A 17518-nucleotide genomic window follows, 5' to 3' on the forward strand; every position below is an offset into this window, starting at 1 on the left:
AAGGTTACTTGATTGATTTTATTAACAGTTTGCAGAATGGGTACAGTTCAAGGAAAGTACAGGTCAATACAAAATGTGCTAAGAGGATAAAACCAGAAAAAGCACTATAAGACTTGTTTACATAAGGGTCCTCCATTTTCAATTCATCAAAACAAAAATACACTTCTATGCAAAATAACTGAAAGAAATCATCATATACACAGGGATTCCCAATATTACCACGGACCGTCTGACCGTTCATAAAATGTTCATGGACCGGCATGGATGGGGGGGGGGGGCAGACGGGGGTGCGTCGCGTGCACACATGATTGTACCAAAACACGGAAGACAGTTGACTAGTCAGTTTATGTGCATGATCTAAGACAGTGGTTCCCAAACTGTGGTGCGTGCACCCCTTGTGGGGCCTTCTAGGGGGTGCGCGACATGAAAAGTCTAATGGTGGTGCTTTGGTTTTATTTTAAATATATTAACATATTATGCCAATATATGGCAAGTAATGCAGAATATAGCCTATGCTGCATATATTATGCCATATTCAGGTTCATATATGTGCATATATGTGGATAAAATATGTGCATATATGTGGAAATATATGTCTCTATATAGCTTATGCAATTTATATTTCCATGTGGGGGGTGCATCAGCTAGGTCGGGAGGTAACAGGTGGTGCATGGCCAAAAAGGTTCGGGAACCGCTGATCTAAGTTAGTGATTCCCAAGCTGTTGGCCATGAGGATAATTGAAAGTGGGCCCCCAAAAATTTACAAAACACTATGACTTTTTATTGTAATGATAATGTAAAAAGTTAAAAACTAAAAAAGCCACTGTTTTCCTTTAAAACCTCGACATAATATCTGACTGAACTTTCCTGTCTGCTTCTCTGCTTTTCTTCAATGTGACCTTTGCCATCTCTTTATCTATAGCGTCCAGGTACGGATGATCCTTCCCATGAGCCACCTCCATGATGGCTTTAGCCTGTAAATACACACACACACACACACACACACACACACACACACACACACACACACACACACACACACACACACACACACACACACACACACACACACACACACACACACACACACACACACACGTAGTGTTCTTCACTTTTGTTCACAACAATTTGCGGCTGCATATGTAGCAACTGTATTGTATAGTAGTAAGTTACTGATGCACTATATTTGAAAATGTTCAGCTACCCACTGCAAGTCTTTCAGACTAGTGTGCTAAATCATTACCTTTGTGAGAAAACTCACGGCCATGAGTGGTTTTTCGATGTTCATGAAGCATCTGGCCAACTTCAGGTAGATGGAGGACACGTTCAGAGAGTATGGTGGATACAGCTCACTGCACAGGACAAGGAGGATTTGCACAACCATCATATGTATATATGAAGGTATGACACGCTGGGCGATATGGCTATTTAACGATTACGATTAATGAACGATTATGAAATAATAATAATGAAAATAGCAGATCTATAATTGTGTGATCTTGTAGATCGGCTATTTTCTCTCTTTTTGTAAGCCACCATTGTACACTGAAGTATAATACAGGGTTAAGTGGTTAATCAGACAATCAAAAAATCATTGATCAAAGAATATATATATATAGTTATGTTTTAGCAGGTTAATAGCCCAGCCCTATGACTCGCTCCCTGCAGTTTTGAGGCCATTCCGGACAGTTGTAATAGGCTACCTACCTGTAAGGTTTCACAATTTTCTCGCCATAGTAGATCGCACTCTTCCAATCGTCTATATAGAGACACACCCCAAAGGCCTGGTAGTACATGTGGAGCATGTACACGTGGGCGTCATCAAACACAGTTCCCATCTTGTCCAGGTACAGTTCACACATATCCAGCAACTCGCTAGGGGGTGCAAGAGAGTCAAGGATGCAATGGCACAGGCTGAACCTGAACCTCAAATCAGACTCTTGATGCTACTTTGATCATTCAACAGATTTGAGTGAAATATTTGTCAGGGTAAATATGGTAACCGACACACATTATATACAGTAGCTACTTACATTTACTTTAACTTTACTTTGAATTGTATGTACATTTACTTTAACTTTACTTTGAATTGTATGCATTTACTTAAGAGGCTCTTGCAGAACAGTGGATAAGTGTATGATGATTGATGATGATGCATATAGTTTGTTCAGCACTTTGCTGACAATACACAGTATATTGTTTGTTCAAGCCTCTTTACTACTATTAAAGGACCACTTCACCACTTTTCAACCTATCTCCTATCTATAATTGTTCCTCACTAATGTTCATGATAAAATGCTACAATTATTTTCTACTCAGACTAGGACGGCTGTGGGCAGTTCAAAAACCCGCCCACCAGTGACATCATCGCTGAGGAATCCAAGCTAATAGAAACGGAAGGCTTTCTATTCCTGAAAAGTTGCAATGCTATAATGAAAGCCATCATTCTCACGATAATAAAAATCTAAATATGATTATTTTTAAATATTGTTTAAAAAACAATCTGCCTAACGACGATGTCACTGGTGGAAGGGTTTCTGAACTGCCCACAGCCCTCCTATGAGACACAGACTGATTAGAAAATAATTGTGATATTTTATCATGAACATTATTGAGGAGCAATTATATGAAGATAAGTTGAAAAGTGGTGAAGTGGTCCTTTGACTTATAACCATGATTTGAAAGTCAATGCTAAAGGGGAACGCTTGATAGGCTTTTCAAGAACAGGTCTCCGTGGCATTATTTATACCAGGTTCCCAAACTTTTTCATATCAAGGACCCCTAAATTGACATTTATTCGCCTGCGGACACCCATTTAAAAACATATGCCAGGGACCCCCATAAGAGAAGATTTGTATTACGGTTCTAGGAGTGATTTACAACCATTTTCATTTCAAGCATCCCCAGTTGGACCTGCATTAGGCTACGGAGTATGGACCGCTATTTATGCCATTTTTATCTCTAGGACCCCAATTTATATTGTAAAATCAATGTTAATTTAACTCTGAGAGTGTACAAATGGAACCAGTTCCATTTGTACATTCTCTGAGTTACAGACCCATAAGGGTCTATTTGGTTCCTAACTATCATTTAGGTGGGGACCCCCTGGAACTCTCTCAAGGACGCCTGGGGGTCCCCGGACCCCACGTTGGGAATCATCGATTTATACCATCAATGGACCAGGGCCTTATGGGTGTGAAAACCTCACTACATAAGGAAGGATATTTTTCTCGTCGTCGTCCTTGGCTTTTCGGAACTGTACGATGATCTTCTTAGCGTAGCGGACCATGTTACTGATGACGTCTGGCTCAATGGGAGGACTCCGCTTACGCACCTTGAGCTTGACGTTGTCCTGAGACCAAGGAGAGAAGATGACATGTTAGAGTTGAGGAACATTAACCGCTTGTGAGCTAGAATAATTCTGTTCTGTTACCAACGATCTGTCAATACTGCTGTGCTCTTGTGTGTGATGTTGAGGTGACGATTTTGTTTGTTCATTGTTCATCATTCAAAAATGTTTCAAAAGATTATCAGAAATGTTCAAAAAATAGGGCTTATATGATTAATAATAATAATAATGTATTTGTGCATATTTGGGTCCTGTGCAGACAACAAATTCCCCTTTTGTGTCTCGAGTTGAAATGGTTAGGGAATCCCAGGTTTATAATGTTCGCTTATAGTGTTCAGTGACAGTCTATGTTCTTCTTGTTTTTTGTTTTCAGCCTTTTTCATTACTTACCATGGACTTAGTTTTACATTCCTGGCAGTCACAGGTGAAGTAGTAGCAGTCATTTAACCGCTCGTTTCTGTCTTCTGTTGCGTATAGTAGGTCTATGTAGCTGACCAACATCTTTGGAAGGCACACACACACACACACACACACACACACACACACACACACACACACACACACACACACACACACACACACACACACACACACACACACACACACACACACACACACACACACACACACACACACACACACACACACACACACACACACACACACACACACACACACAGACATGTGAATTGTACTTCAGGTTTCTCCTATTATCTGGAGTGTCTAAAATAATGTACTGCAATTGGCTTACAATTCCCGGTTTAGAAACTGTTGTAAATCTTTGGAAACTTTCACCTACGCCCAACATAGAGATGACTTAAAGTTACGTGGCTAAGAAAGACCAGTTGGTTCGCATGGTGGGTCTAAAAATAACCCTCTTTAGTCAGCTGTTGTGTTGTAGGCCTACTGCTGTCTGAACCTAAACAAAAAACATCCCCCTTCACACATCACATCCCCCTACACCCTTGTAACACATACAGTATCTTGTCCCCCTATCCACACACATGCAGCTGTCTCCTCACCTCATCACCAGGCTTCATATCCTGCACTGCTCGTATTTCTGCTGTCACTCCCTTGTATGTGACAACTACGCTAGGTACACAGCCATGGTTTATGAGGGAAACACTGAGGGGAGATGGGTAGAGAAGGTAAACAGGAGTAGAGTGTTACAGTATGTTACTGGCCTCATTCAGGCATCTCTCGTCCATGTTCAAAAAACAACAATATTGTATTTGCAACTATTTTATGTGGACCCCAGAAAGACTAGCTGGTTAGTATGGCACCAGCTATGGGGATCCTTAACTCATTGTATTGTGACTTTTGTTTTGCCCATTAGTGGCATAACAACATGTTACATTTTTTATCAGCAGTAATAGAGAAACAAGTCTTTACTATTATGAAAATCCATACCGCACCAAGTCAATCAATTCTAATGGGCCCGATTCACTAAGCTGGTCGCAAATGATGTGCTACTAAAGGAAGGTGTATTTTCTCTAAGCAAAAAACGGACATGCCATTCATCAAAACGCTGTGTAAATCTCTGATATGTGTGTACCACTTGTATTCCTAATTTTTTATTTTGATTTGTTTGATAGTCACAGGCGTGTTGACGCTGGGAATTATTTGCATTGTTCACGCCCCATTTAAGACCATAATAGGCAACCAGGAATGTCCAATGTCAGTGTAAAACATGACAACGTCACCACTCCTCCAAATGGACAAATCTACAAACTCACAAAGCCTCTCGACGCACAGCATGACAACTTATAGATCAGCGCAACGTTAATAACGTAATAGCCAGCTCGTAATAGCTGTAATGATAATAACAATTTTGTTTACGAAGTTAAACCTCATGACATACGTAAAACTTGGAATGGATATTATATAAGGCCTTTCAACTGAACAATTTTATCGCTGATTATATCAGAACTTTATTTAATGATTACTGAGGGGAATCTCAGACGAACCCTCCGCTGTCCAACTATACATCAGAATTGGAAATGGAGTAATGGACAGAGGCAGCTAGATTTAATCTATACTGTATTCTCATCAAGGTTAGACTGGGTTCATGTGATGAGGTCAATATTATTGGGCGACATAGTATAACAGTGCATTTTTTTTAAATGTTCTTTTTACATTGGATGACATAGTGTAGCATGGCATTGTCTTTGATATTGAAAGACAATGTTTAGCATTGCCTTTTTGATGGTTTACTGACATGATAAGTATATGATAAACTATATATATATATATATATATATATATACTGTATATATATATATATATATATATATATATATATATATATATTGGTTTAAGTGGTTACATCGATGAGGTGTGTGTGTGTGTGTGTGTGTGTGTGTGTGTGTGTGTGTGTGTGCGTGCGTGCGTGCGTGCGTGTCTTACTCTGGGTAGAGTGCAGTACCCATATTATGGGACAACTCCTCGTCCTCCACTGTGAAGCAATTACAGCCAACCTGTTGCACAGAGAGAGGAATCATTACTAATCCTATTAATGCATTCGCACCTGTTGGATAACAATTTGGCCGTTTCTCCTCATTTTTAAGAATCCGTGGTGAGTTAGTTGAGAAATCGTCGGCAGATGGTTAGCGTTTCAGACTCCACGGGTGCTAGACAGGTGAGAAAGTGGTCAGTGCGTACTAATGCAATTCTGTGTCAATTCAAGGTAGCAGACAGCAAAAGTCGCAAGCTGACATTATGAGCATCATTAAACAGAGCATGACATCACTCGTGATGTGTGTGTGTGTGTGTGTGTGTGTGTGTGTGTGTGTGAGCTTTGTTTAAGCTCATAGTGATTGTGCACTGTGATGTGAGCTTGTAGATCAGCTATTTTCGCTACTAGATTTTTCAAATAATTAGAAATCATTTGATCGGCACAAAACATTGAGTTTGTTGTCACAACAGGAGTTGGCTTTATCCGAGGCTTAAATGTCTTTAAATAAATACTTTTTGAAATGTCTATGGTAAAAATGAATGGGGAATTCTCTTCCGTGCCTATAGGCTTGTGACTAAAGTACATCCACTGGAACACAGGTTCTCCCCTAGCCTGGCATAGCTAGACTAATATCACTGCATAGATATTAGTCTGGAACTTCAGTGCGCAACATTTATTTCAAACAGATTCCAACGTCACAGCAAAAAAGTCTTGCATTGAATAGTGGGCTCTGATTGGTCACCCACAACTTTGGGGTGAGCGAAATGTAATTCAAACTGAGGAGTGCCAGACCAATATTCTCAGGGATTCTTTTTCCTGTGGCAATTTTGTCTAGTTTCCAGGCTAGTTCACACACACCCCACACACGTCCTCCACACACACCCCATTTCATGTTTCATGTTTGTACATACAATGTTTCTGCTGGAAAACGACTACTGTACGGGTGTCTTCACACTACCTGTGAGAAGAGTGCAAGCAGATCATGGTGATCAGGGAAGTCCAGGTTTTTGGAATAGAAGTGATGCAGGCAGGCGATGTCGTGCTCGTTAATCGATTTCTTCACCTCGTCCACATCCTCATCTGGTTTGGAAAATACACAGTGTTAATTGCATGAAGAAATGTACCCATGTGCAAAGAATATAAATACAGAATAGGCACTAATGCACTGCTCCACTTTAAAAGCGATAGTTCACCCCCAAAATGACTTCCCCCCCCTATCGATTACTCACCCCTAGAGACTTGAATTCATGGATATTTTTTCGGTTTTGGAGCATTCATAAGCCAATAATTTGATGACCAGGAGTGGTTCCCTATGGAGACACCATAGGGTAGTGGTTCCCAATTTTTTCCATGTCAAGGACCCCCAAATTGACACTAATCATTCCAATACAAATATTATTAGTTATTTTCATTGTTTTGAGCCAGATTCTAGGTATATTGTTTGTTCCAGAGAAAGTGATATGGCCTGATGTCCGCTTAGTATTAACCACTTATTTATTCACCTGTGATAATCTGTTCATTATATGTTCTCTTCACATTGTGAATGAAGACTAATTTTGTAACGTTTTTGTTCATTGAGGTTTGGCCTTATAGATGTAAATGTGGTTTTTACTGTGTTTCCTTCCATGTTTAGACTAGTCATGTAGTCTGTTACAAAATAAAATTGTAAACGTTTCAAAAATAATACTGACATTTTTAGCTTGCGACCCTTGCACTTTTGGAATTTTGCAGAGTGGCCCCTGAGCCATCTTAAATTGAGTAGCCCCTGCCATGATGTTTGCCATGACTCTCAAAGAGGTGAAGGAGAGATGAGACCGATATAGAGACCTCCTGTGACACTAGAGTCCATTTATACCACTGACTCAGCGTCTTGGGGGTAAACTGAACCTGTCCCCTCCTCCCCACACACATGCACAGTAGAATCCTCACTGTTAATGTATCCATCTGTGCACTCAGTTTAAGCAGCTCTCACCATTTTATTGTGTACATGCTTGCGCACGCACGCACACGCATGCACGCACACGCGCACACACACACACACACACACACACACACACACACACACACACACACACACACACACACACACACACACACACACACACACACACACACACACACACACACACACACACACACACACACACACACTGCACACCATTAAGTTGTCAGTGCCTGGCCGACAGTGACAAGACAGAGGTCTGTAGCATACATTGTTTTTGTTTGGTTGCAAATGAAAACAGAATAGAGGGTATGCATGTGACATGTCACATGGATCATCATACCCGGAAGTTATGCGAGAAGCCAGGAACGCCTACTGAGTGGCAAAAAAAACCTACTTTCTGGCCTTAACATCCAAACAGAAAAGTCCTATTTGATTGCATGAAACGACGTTAAACAATGTTAAACTCACTTTACCACTCGATTTGCCACTCACTTTATATTATGTATGCGCATAACCTCTATAACCTCTGTCTCCTGCAAGCTGAATGGAACAGGGAAAGGATTATCCAGAGGCTGACACACTATCACTATGTATAAATAGATGGTGTGGAACGCTTCACTACTGCCAGACCCTAGTGGTTCTCAAAGGGCGGTCTGGAGACCCCCAGGGGTCCATGGAGGGGTTTTCAACCACTTTAAACCTAGATACAGTACATCAGCTTGAAAAGGGTGAATATTATTTTCAAGAAATATTTTGAATATTGGAATATGTTGTACTCCCATATTGTATGGGAGCACAACATATTTTCCACCCCCAAATATATATTAACATTACCACTGTGCTGCTCCTCATGATGTACTGTAGGCCTATACCAGGGGTGGGCAACTTCCACTTTTGTTTATCTACCTGATTGGTGATTAGACTGGGATAGAGGAGGTCAATTGATCGAAGACAACCATTATTTTATGTGCATAACCATATTTTTCCAAATAGTAGCCCGGGCTGTTAATATGCTAAATCGATGTGTTTATAAGGACCCGGGCCGCTATTTGCAGTAGGCCGTTATCTATTTTTGCACTTGCCTGCACCGGGCCATTATTTGGTTACAGTTCCTGTGGAGCATGTTTTTCAGTGCAAAATAAAAAGGTATGATAAACATACATAGCAGGCAAAGTCTTTTGTCTTTTTGATTTAATATTGAGAATAGGGGAGCTTATAGGCAGCTCCTGCTGCTTAATTGATTTGACCCAGATTCACGCAAACAGACTGGCATGATGTAATTAGTTTGGTAGCACAGTTGTGTAAAATTCCAACATTTTAAAAGGCTGTCATATACTCTTTAATATATTCTTTCAAGTGAGGTTTGGCCTTATAGATCAAAAATACATGTGCACAGTTTTTTAATGAATTCATTTTCAACTATTAATTAACCGCTGGGGAAATCCCTAATTGAGTGTAGGCCTAACAAGCTCACCGCTGCAAAGCGGGGTGCTATGGTCTATAGTTCCAAACATTTGAACTATCCCATTGAGATAGAATGAGCACTTCCGCATTCCATTGTTACAATGGGACTCACGCTAGTGTCGCCACTCTCTTACTAGATTACTCTGAAACGCACCACAGCTCAGTCAGTGCACATGAAATATAGGCTGCATGGCTAACAGGGCTTGGGCATTACCCTACCATCTCTCTCCATATTGTTTGATAAATAAAAGGCATAATAAAAAACATGACTTAGGGCCGATTCATACTCCTATTTTACCACTGTAGTGCCAAAATGATTTCGGCTTGTCAGAAATTTTCAGTAGCACCAAAGAGCCGACATTAGGACGGTACCCGCCCCCCCCCGAACCTCAAATGACGTCACGATGTATAGCTCTACAGAGCCGAACCGACTTTTATTCGGCTCTAAAATAGGAGTATGAATCGCGCCTTATACACCCAATGAAAATATACACTTCGACGAAGTAGACCACTTGGAATTATAACAATCGGTTGAGGATTGTCTGAGTATGGCACGAGTTAAATCTCAACTTTTTGCAGGATGCCACCAGGACTTTGTGGTGGTGGTCAGAACCTGGACTGTTATTAGGAAGTGGGCGGTTATTTGAGTAAGGGCTGTTATTTGGAAATATACAGTAATAAAACATTTTCCCCAGATAGTCAGTTATCTTACCTTTATTATTCATATTATATTATTATTGACTCATTCTTTGTTTGCTTTCATTATTAAATTATTGACTTATTCTATGCTTTTCATTAGCAACGAAAAGATTGCCCACCCTCTGAATATGGTAAAAAAAGGTTTGTTAATTACACTAATTACACATTTGGCTACATTTTTCATCTCTCTTAGTTACAAATTCATTTAATTAAATTATACCGATGTTATGGCAAATGTGTGGGCATGTTTGTGCGTTTCTGTTGAATGATGATGCCTTACGTGATTGCAGCTCTCCAACCAGAGTAAGCCTCTCAGATGCACATCTTTCTTTCTGCATTGTCTTCTGTAGAAAAAAGCATTAGCAAAAGATTAAGCTTTGGCAACACTTATCTTTATTAAAAAATAAAAATAATGCACAAAGGTCTGTATACAGCAGTTAGTACAAATCAATTCAATATGACAGGGTCGGCGGGCCGCCCGCCCACCCATCAGAACACAGTAGCCATATACGGTATAACATTTGCGGTTCTGTTGGCCCAGTGGCCCAGCTGAGAATACAGTATAACATTAGCAGCAGTAAACTATTGCTTCATAAAAGTATATGTTCCATATTCCATATGCAACGACAACAGATGCAAAAGTCGCCAAGAGAGATTGAGACTTGTTTTAGTTACACACCGCCGTAACACAGGCTTGCCGATGTGTCAACGGGGTCTCATAGGCACCCATTTCCTCTCAAAGCGGGCGCACATTTCAAAATAATAATAACAATAATAAGGTTTTTTTTGGTACTTGCAATGTGATCAATGTGATCATTCAACCCAAGTTTTATTTGAAACTAAATAATACAGACGTATTGTATATTGTATGTGCATTTGGGGTGGTGGTACGTACGCCTTCTATATATATGTATGTATAGCATAGTAGTATAGATGTATAGTTTATATATAGTTTCATTATATAGATATTCCACTGTTACTTTCTTAGCTTACGCAAGTTTCATGATAAATGCTTTTTATGTGATGTATTCCCATGCTTTTTTGTTCTTGCTTAATGTAAGTCGCTCTGGATTAAGAGCGTCTGCTAAATGCCTAAATTGTAAATTGTAAATTGTATAGATACCGGAGCGCAGGAGCTCGGCTCCAGCAAGCTCCGGTATTAATTTTGCACTAGTTGTAACTTGTAAGGTACCTGTACTTATACCCACCACATCATTCACGTTCTTTAGAGAACTTAAGAATTTAGAGAATTGTCAGATAACTGATATCAAAAATGGTTTCATGGTTTTTAAAGCACTGAGGCCAAAATACATTTCTGATCTTGTGCTATCATGTTAGTTACTGCATGCGAGAGTGAGGTTTAGCCAACACAACTCGGGATTCCTGGATCGCTGCCCTCCACAATTTCCTATCTATTATATATTATTGTATATATTATTATTATATTATACTATACTATTATAAATATTGTGCTGTCATGAACCATCCAAACAGACCTCTCAGGTCAACTGGGACAGGTCTGCTTTCTGTCCCCAAAATCAGAACTTAAAGCATAGTATGAAACTTTCCCTGTGTTTACAAGCAAAAAAATATATATTTTTTTGTTATTTAACAATAACTTCCCTCTATACTAGACGTCATCAGCTACTGCAGTAGTAAACACACTAACTCTCTACTCTCTAAAACTAGAAAATATTAGGCTCTGATCAAGTGGCTCCTCCAATACGTTTTAGAAGTTATGGAGTCCATTCTTTCAATTTGTCCAGAATTTAAATCCATCCCTGATTTATAGATTCAGAGCTCCGCAGTTGAATCTGTCGGTAACTACAATATGTAGATTTGTTGTTATCAGGAATGTAAACAACGGAGCACCACCGGAAGTGGATGGCCAAAGGAGAGTGATCAGGCCGACATCCGTTCTACACAGGGAATTGGGCGGTGCCTCGAGAGGCAAATTGGGTGGAATGTTGATTTGATGATAACCGTGACTAAAGACAAAATCGGAAGCGGGGGAGTCTACAATAGACCTAACAACTCGTATTTCATAATTAGGAACAGTGTTGGAAAGAAATGATCAAGAAAGACCCCCCACTTACCCTTTTGGCAAGGATCCTGGCCACCAGGCGGACTGACTCTGACGGACACCATTTCGGACCATACGCATTCATTGCTGAGCACTCCAGCTTGTGCATAGCCCAATCCCCTTTCTGACACACACACACACACACACACACACACACACACACACACACACACACACACACACACACACACACACACACACACACACACACACACACAGACAAAAAAATAAGTTTGCAACATGATGCTTGAGACATAAACTGACTCTTTTCACAGCAGGCAGCAGCCATTTAGAGGTACTGTAAACACAGCTAAAGCCGGTTATCTAACTATAAATGCACCAAGTCTCTGTAAGTCTGAAATCCACGTAACCCGAGAACCGTTTGCACGACCAATTTAAATTCGAACGAGCACCGCTGTAGAGGGTCCAATGGGCACCACTCTAGTCCTAATAATGCACCACCATGTACTGTAATGTAATGTCTGTAATCCACGTAACTCGAGAACTGTTTGTCCCACTGTGTGACACACATTCCACACCACCACATGGAGTGCAGTGCCCGGTGTCGAGTCCGTCGGATACACCATTGTCCAGAACCAGCACAAAAGCCTCTGCCCGGGCTCTGGACCTGATCACCCCTATATCTCCATATATGGAGCTGGCTCAACTGGCCTGTTCTGACATCACAATGAAATTCTGACGTCACAATGATGTTCGGACATCTGCATAGAATCCATATTTGGGCATGGCTGACAAAGAACTCCATATATGGGCATAAAAGGGACACAGACATAATAACTGGATGGGGCATTCATTTCCAACTTGCATCGTTCGAAGTACGCCAGTGCCCAACAGTCATGTCTTTCATGTGGATGTCTTTCATTTATGCATGTCTGTGTACAAGCATGAAATTAACCTAGCTGGCACAAAGTCGCACCAAAATTAAACTCACCCACACAAATACTGCTTAACAGTTGGTCTATAGGCCGTCTAAGCTATGCTATGTACATGTATGCCCCTCAACACAATGCTAAGCTCCCAGTATACTGTACAGTGGTCCTGACCTTGACTGCCCTGTGTCCTCCAGTGCACCTCTTCTGGTAGGTTACACAACCCTATTGGCCTGAATATAAGATATAATATATCCTAAAAAACAGTATTATAGTATGGCTTTGTGAAACAAAGCCATACAAGGAAACAAGTCACCAGGACCTTTTTGTGTTATCCTTTTGGCCTAATGTCTTACTGTACCATGCACTGTTTACATTTCTAAATTAGTAATAAAGTATTCAATCACTCAGAAAAGTAACCAAGAACAAATGAACAATCAGATGGTAGAGGTGAGCAACTTAAAATTCCTGCAGTCATTAATCCCCTTCTCCTCTTCCACTTGTTTCTTACCTGGCAGTTGACATCGCAATAGAAGGCTTTCTTGCACTTTCCACATTTAGCCAAGCGCTGTTTCCTGTGAATAAACAGACATTAGGTTTTAATGAGCAGCATGTTACAACATGTGTTTACAACTTTACATACATATTTACTCTTGGATGAATTGTTTACACACACACACACACACACACACACACACACACACACACACACACACACACACACACACACACACACACACACACACACACGTTTCAAGTTAACTTTCAACATATTTGTAATCATAATAATAACAATAGTAATAATAATAATAAAAGATGAATACACATTCAAAATCAACACAAGACTGATCACAACCAACACAAATCTGTCTTGATGTCTAGATTATCCCCTCAGAACAGAAAAAGTCGAAACTTCCTCCCAGTTCTCCCATTGTAGAAGACAGATTCCACAGAGTTTTAATCCTTCTCTGTAGTATTAATAGAGCTGACCTTATAGTAGACATACCAGCTGTCAACAGCCCAACATCAATTCAATCATCCCAAACAGTGCATAGCTGCAGCACTTGTAGTTGCGACCGTAGATCGCATTTACTATGAAAACCTTCATCTCCCGTCTGTCCGTCCGTTAATTAGTCACCCCACGCCTCCATATATGATCACGCCTCGTGACATCACACTTCCATATATGGTCACGCCTTGTGACATCACTGTGAGATCATGCCTCCATATATGGTCACACCTCGTGACATCGCGTATCGTGACACGTCAGTGAGGTCACGCCACCATATATGGCCATCTCCATATATGAAGATCACGACACTGACCTCATCTAACCCTGGATAACCATACATGAAGAAGACTGATCATCACCTAGATCTGCATATATAGAGCCAGCCAGTTACTTTGCATCTGACCTCAAACCCTTAGATCTCCATATATGGAGCTGACCTGTTCTGACATTCCATATGTTGATTCTACCCCACCCGTCCTTCCTGTTCTGACATTCCATATGTTGATCTGACCTCATCAAACCCTGTACACTCAAGACACGCTCCATATATGGCCAGTACACAATTCACTCCATATGTTGATTTGACCCCCCATGCCAAAGTGCCAGCGCTCGCCCAGCAGTCTGCTGTCACCCAGGCGGATGCGTGCCATGCACGCAATGTCGCTTCTCGCCCCCAGGGCATCGTACTGGTATAGTATGTATAGGCCATAGGGACATCAGAACAGCCCTGAACGCAGTTTTGAGGTGGGTTGCTTCCACTGTGCTTTGTGCAGTCAAGTCAAATCCTGGAGCAGTCTTGAAAGGATCAGTTTGTTGCCTGTCCAAAATGTGTTTAGCTGGATCCTCAGGACCACAGCTGATTCATGGGGAATGAGAATTCTCAGAGCTTGTTCAAAGATCTCAGTCAATTAAATACAGCACTCTAGGCAAATCTGAAATTAATTGCTGAACATCAGATTGATCGTACGAGCAGATTCTTGCAAAAGAAGAGCATTTCAAAGATCGTTAACATAGTCAAATTGCATAATTTCTATTGTCTATACCTGATTATGCAGCTCAGCTGTAGTGTACAGTAATTACAAATACAATGTCAGTCAGTGTACACTACAGTAATTACAATGTCAGTCATCAACTTGTAAAGTCTTTGTTGCATTAATGATTATTACACTTGCAAGTTATCTTACATAGCCATTTGTTTAAATTAAATATATTAAATGGTTAGTGATGTACATCACTAACCATTAGGTTTAAATTAGTAGTCTGAGGTATGTGATCTGTGTCGATAATATCAAGTGTGAAATAAGCTTGACGCCGAAACGCGTATGCCGTCTGTCCATGCATCCATGAATAAAAAGAACCAGAAGGATTTTTATTTTCTTATTGTGAATCTTTGTGAGCCTGTGCACCCAGCAAACTGTTTTTGACTTCTACTGTGATCGATATAAACAAGTGTTCTCAGGAGGAATCATGCACCTGTAGGCTACTACAAAGCAGGACCTTACCAAAGGATTATACTCCAGAAACACAATATACACTACTGTACACACACTGTACAGTAAATGGTGTGTGTTTTTACAACAAAGCCTGTTCAATAAGGGAGTAGATGAAGACATCTTTTTTTTCTGAAAGTATCATACCAACCCTGACAGAAAAAGGATAGTAATTTTGAATTAAAAAAAGAAAATGTGGACATCAGATAACAGTAAAAGATATTATGCAGATTACTATAGTAGGTCTACTGCCCTACAAAGCCAAAGTGCAGTATCGGTAACTATACGATTTTGGACACACAGACTTATTTGTGTATCCCAAAGGTCAAATTAGCCTTTGTGATTTTGGAGGATTAGAGCTATAGGCAGTGTAGTATTTCATTTGTTCAATACTGGCCCCTCTCTTTTCAGCTCTTCAATAAAAAGAACATTTTCAAGCAATCAGAAACCACTTATATCAGCTTAATTTCTTTTATAGAGGATGTACAAGTTTTATCAGTCATCACTTCTAGAAAGTTCACTTGTTTATCTTGTAGGCCCTATTTTCTCTCTCCTGATTGGATTCAATTGATGTGTGTACTGCAGTGTACCAACCTGAAAATACATTTTCCGTTGACTAAAGCAGGCTATAGGCCTATAGTTAAAAAAAGAAGAAAAAAAAAACGGACGTTATATAGACTAAACGTTTGAGGGCCTTTTATGTAAAGGCCCATACCATTCAAGGCATTGCTATTTGCTAGACTGAGCGGTATGCATTGAACGGTATGCATTGAATGGGACGTTATCATCACGTTTATATCAGACCATTGATTGATAATGATAGGTGAGATAAATTACTAATATAAGGTGAGATACTAGGTGACCTCCTACGCTGTCCACAGCTCGCATCATGCACTTTCCACCGTGATGCAGTGACTGCACTCATGCACTGACACAGCGAAAGATGAGCCACGTATAGGAATAGGATACTCTCCTATAGACTCCGCATGACATTTTAGTTTTTGGAATGCAGTATGCGGGTTCATTGCGTCTATATTTAAGAATCACTCAGAATCAGATGAACTGACAGTGAAGCAGTGTAGGCCTAGTCCGTATTGAATGCCGTGTGTTTGCTGAACATATAAATGTCAGGAACTGAATCATTAAAACGAACTGAAAATAAGGGTGGTAGTGGTCTAATTGTCTGATGTTCCCATTACGCAATACGCATGCGTAAAGACTGGACTGAGTAGGCTACTAAGTGATTCGGGTGCGTAGCCTCCTCCTCCTACAAATTGCTACAATACGCCTATTAATGCACATCATGGAAAGGAAATAACAAGGTAGAATAAGTATGCACGCCGCATAAATACATACTTAGCAAAGCAGAAGTCGCAGTAATTTTCCCTCTCTTCAACTGAGAGGGCGAAAGAGTACGGCGGGCTGGAGAAGAGAAGTTCGCCAACTTTGAATGGTTTGGTCACCCGAAGACCTCGTCCTTTAGCAGGACACTCAAACAACTCGATTCCCTCGATTTGTTCCTTCATTGTGCTTCCAAGGTCTTTCAAGTTCCAATGGGCCCTTCGAAGCTGCTTTATTCCCACAAGGTAAGCGAAGATAGATTGTGGTTCCCCTTCTACCCTTTAAGGTTCGTCACGTCACCGGGGTCCAAGTTACGGTTCACAGCATCTGCATGTGACAAACGACGTGCCCCGTCGCTACAATCACCAAGGGGGTCATTAAGGGGGTGCCAGGATCCGCCCTGCCAGTAGATCATATCCAATGTGCTTTTGGCAGGCGGTTTGCAACTGTTACGTAACCATGTGCAATAGCAGCAGAGCAATGTGTAAGTGGTGGCCAGGTGGCCTACAGGCCTGTCCTTAAATTAGGTCATCTCCGAATTCCAAATTCTAGGCACCAACTTCCATAGTAGCTAACTGAATGGGCCGAATACCAAACGACTCTGTGTCAGCTATAAGCTTACCCCCGCCCCATTTATTTTTTAAAGCAAATTGTGTTTTTTACTAAGTTAATTCAGCACGACATGCTTTCATATGAAATGTACCCATTCTGAAAACTGTTAATAAATATTTCAATCAATCAAGTCAACACGAACAGGACTCCAATCTTTGGTTTAGATAATGACCAGTTG

General features: G+C 40.6%; 1 protein-coding gene across 1 annotated transcript; it reads right to left on the reverse strand.

Annotated features, from left to right (window-relative positions):
- LOC310876454 (N-lysine methyltransferase SMYD2-A-like) lies at window positions 1–17079 on the reverse strand. Its single transcript, XM_083789995.1, has 12 exons — window positions 16744–17079; window positions 13397–13460; window positions 12009–12119; window positions 10193–10256; window positions 6763–6884; window positions 5756–5826; window positions 4372–4474; window positions 3740–3850; window positions 3226–3352; window positions 1708–1882; window positions 1244–1352; window positions 1–974 (listed from the first exon to the last, which is right to left on the reverse strand). The coding sequence occupies exons 1-12, from the start codon at window positions 16911–16913 to the stop codon at window positions 834–836; spliced, it is 1368 nt and encodes a 455-aa protein (XP_083646121.1). The 5' UTR covers window positions 16914–17079; the 3' UTR covers window positions 1–833.
- Between the last annotated feature and the right edge of the window lie 439 nt (window positions 17080–17518).

This window comes from Protomyctophum parallelum (assembly GCF_964188405.1).
Source record: "Protomyctophum parallelum genome assembly, chromosome: 19".
Lineage (NCBI taxonomy): Eukaryota > Metazoa > Chordata > Actinopteri > Myctophiformes > Myctophidae > Protomyctophum > Protomyctophum parallelum.

Excerpts from the sequence above, each read along its gene's own strand:
- LOC310876454 (XM_083789995.1), bottom strand. The coding sequence starts at position 16,913 with ATGAAGGAACAAATCGAGGGAATCGAGTTGTTTGAGTGTCCTGCTAAA. Across the intron at positions 10,257-12,008 it reads CCAGGATCCTTGCCAAAAGG|AAGACAATGCAGAAAGAAAG; the intron begins GTAAGTGGGGGG and ends TTTTTTCTACAG. Across the intron at positions 975-1,243 it reads CCGTGAGTTTTCTCACAAAG|GCTAAAGCCATCATGGAGGT; the intron begins GTAATGATTTAG and ends GTGTATTTACAG.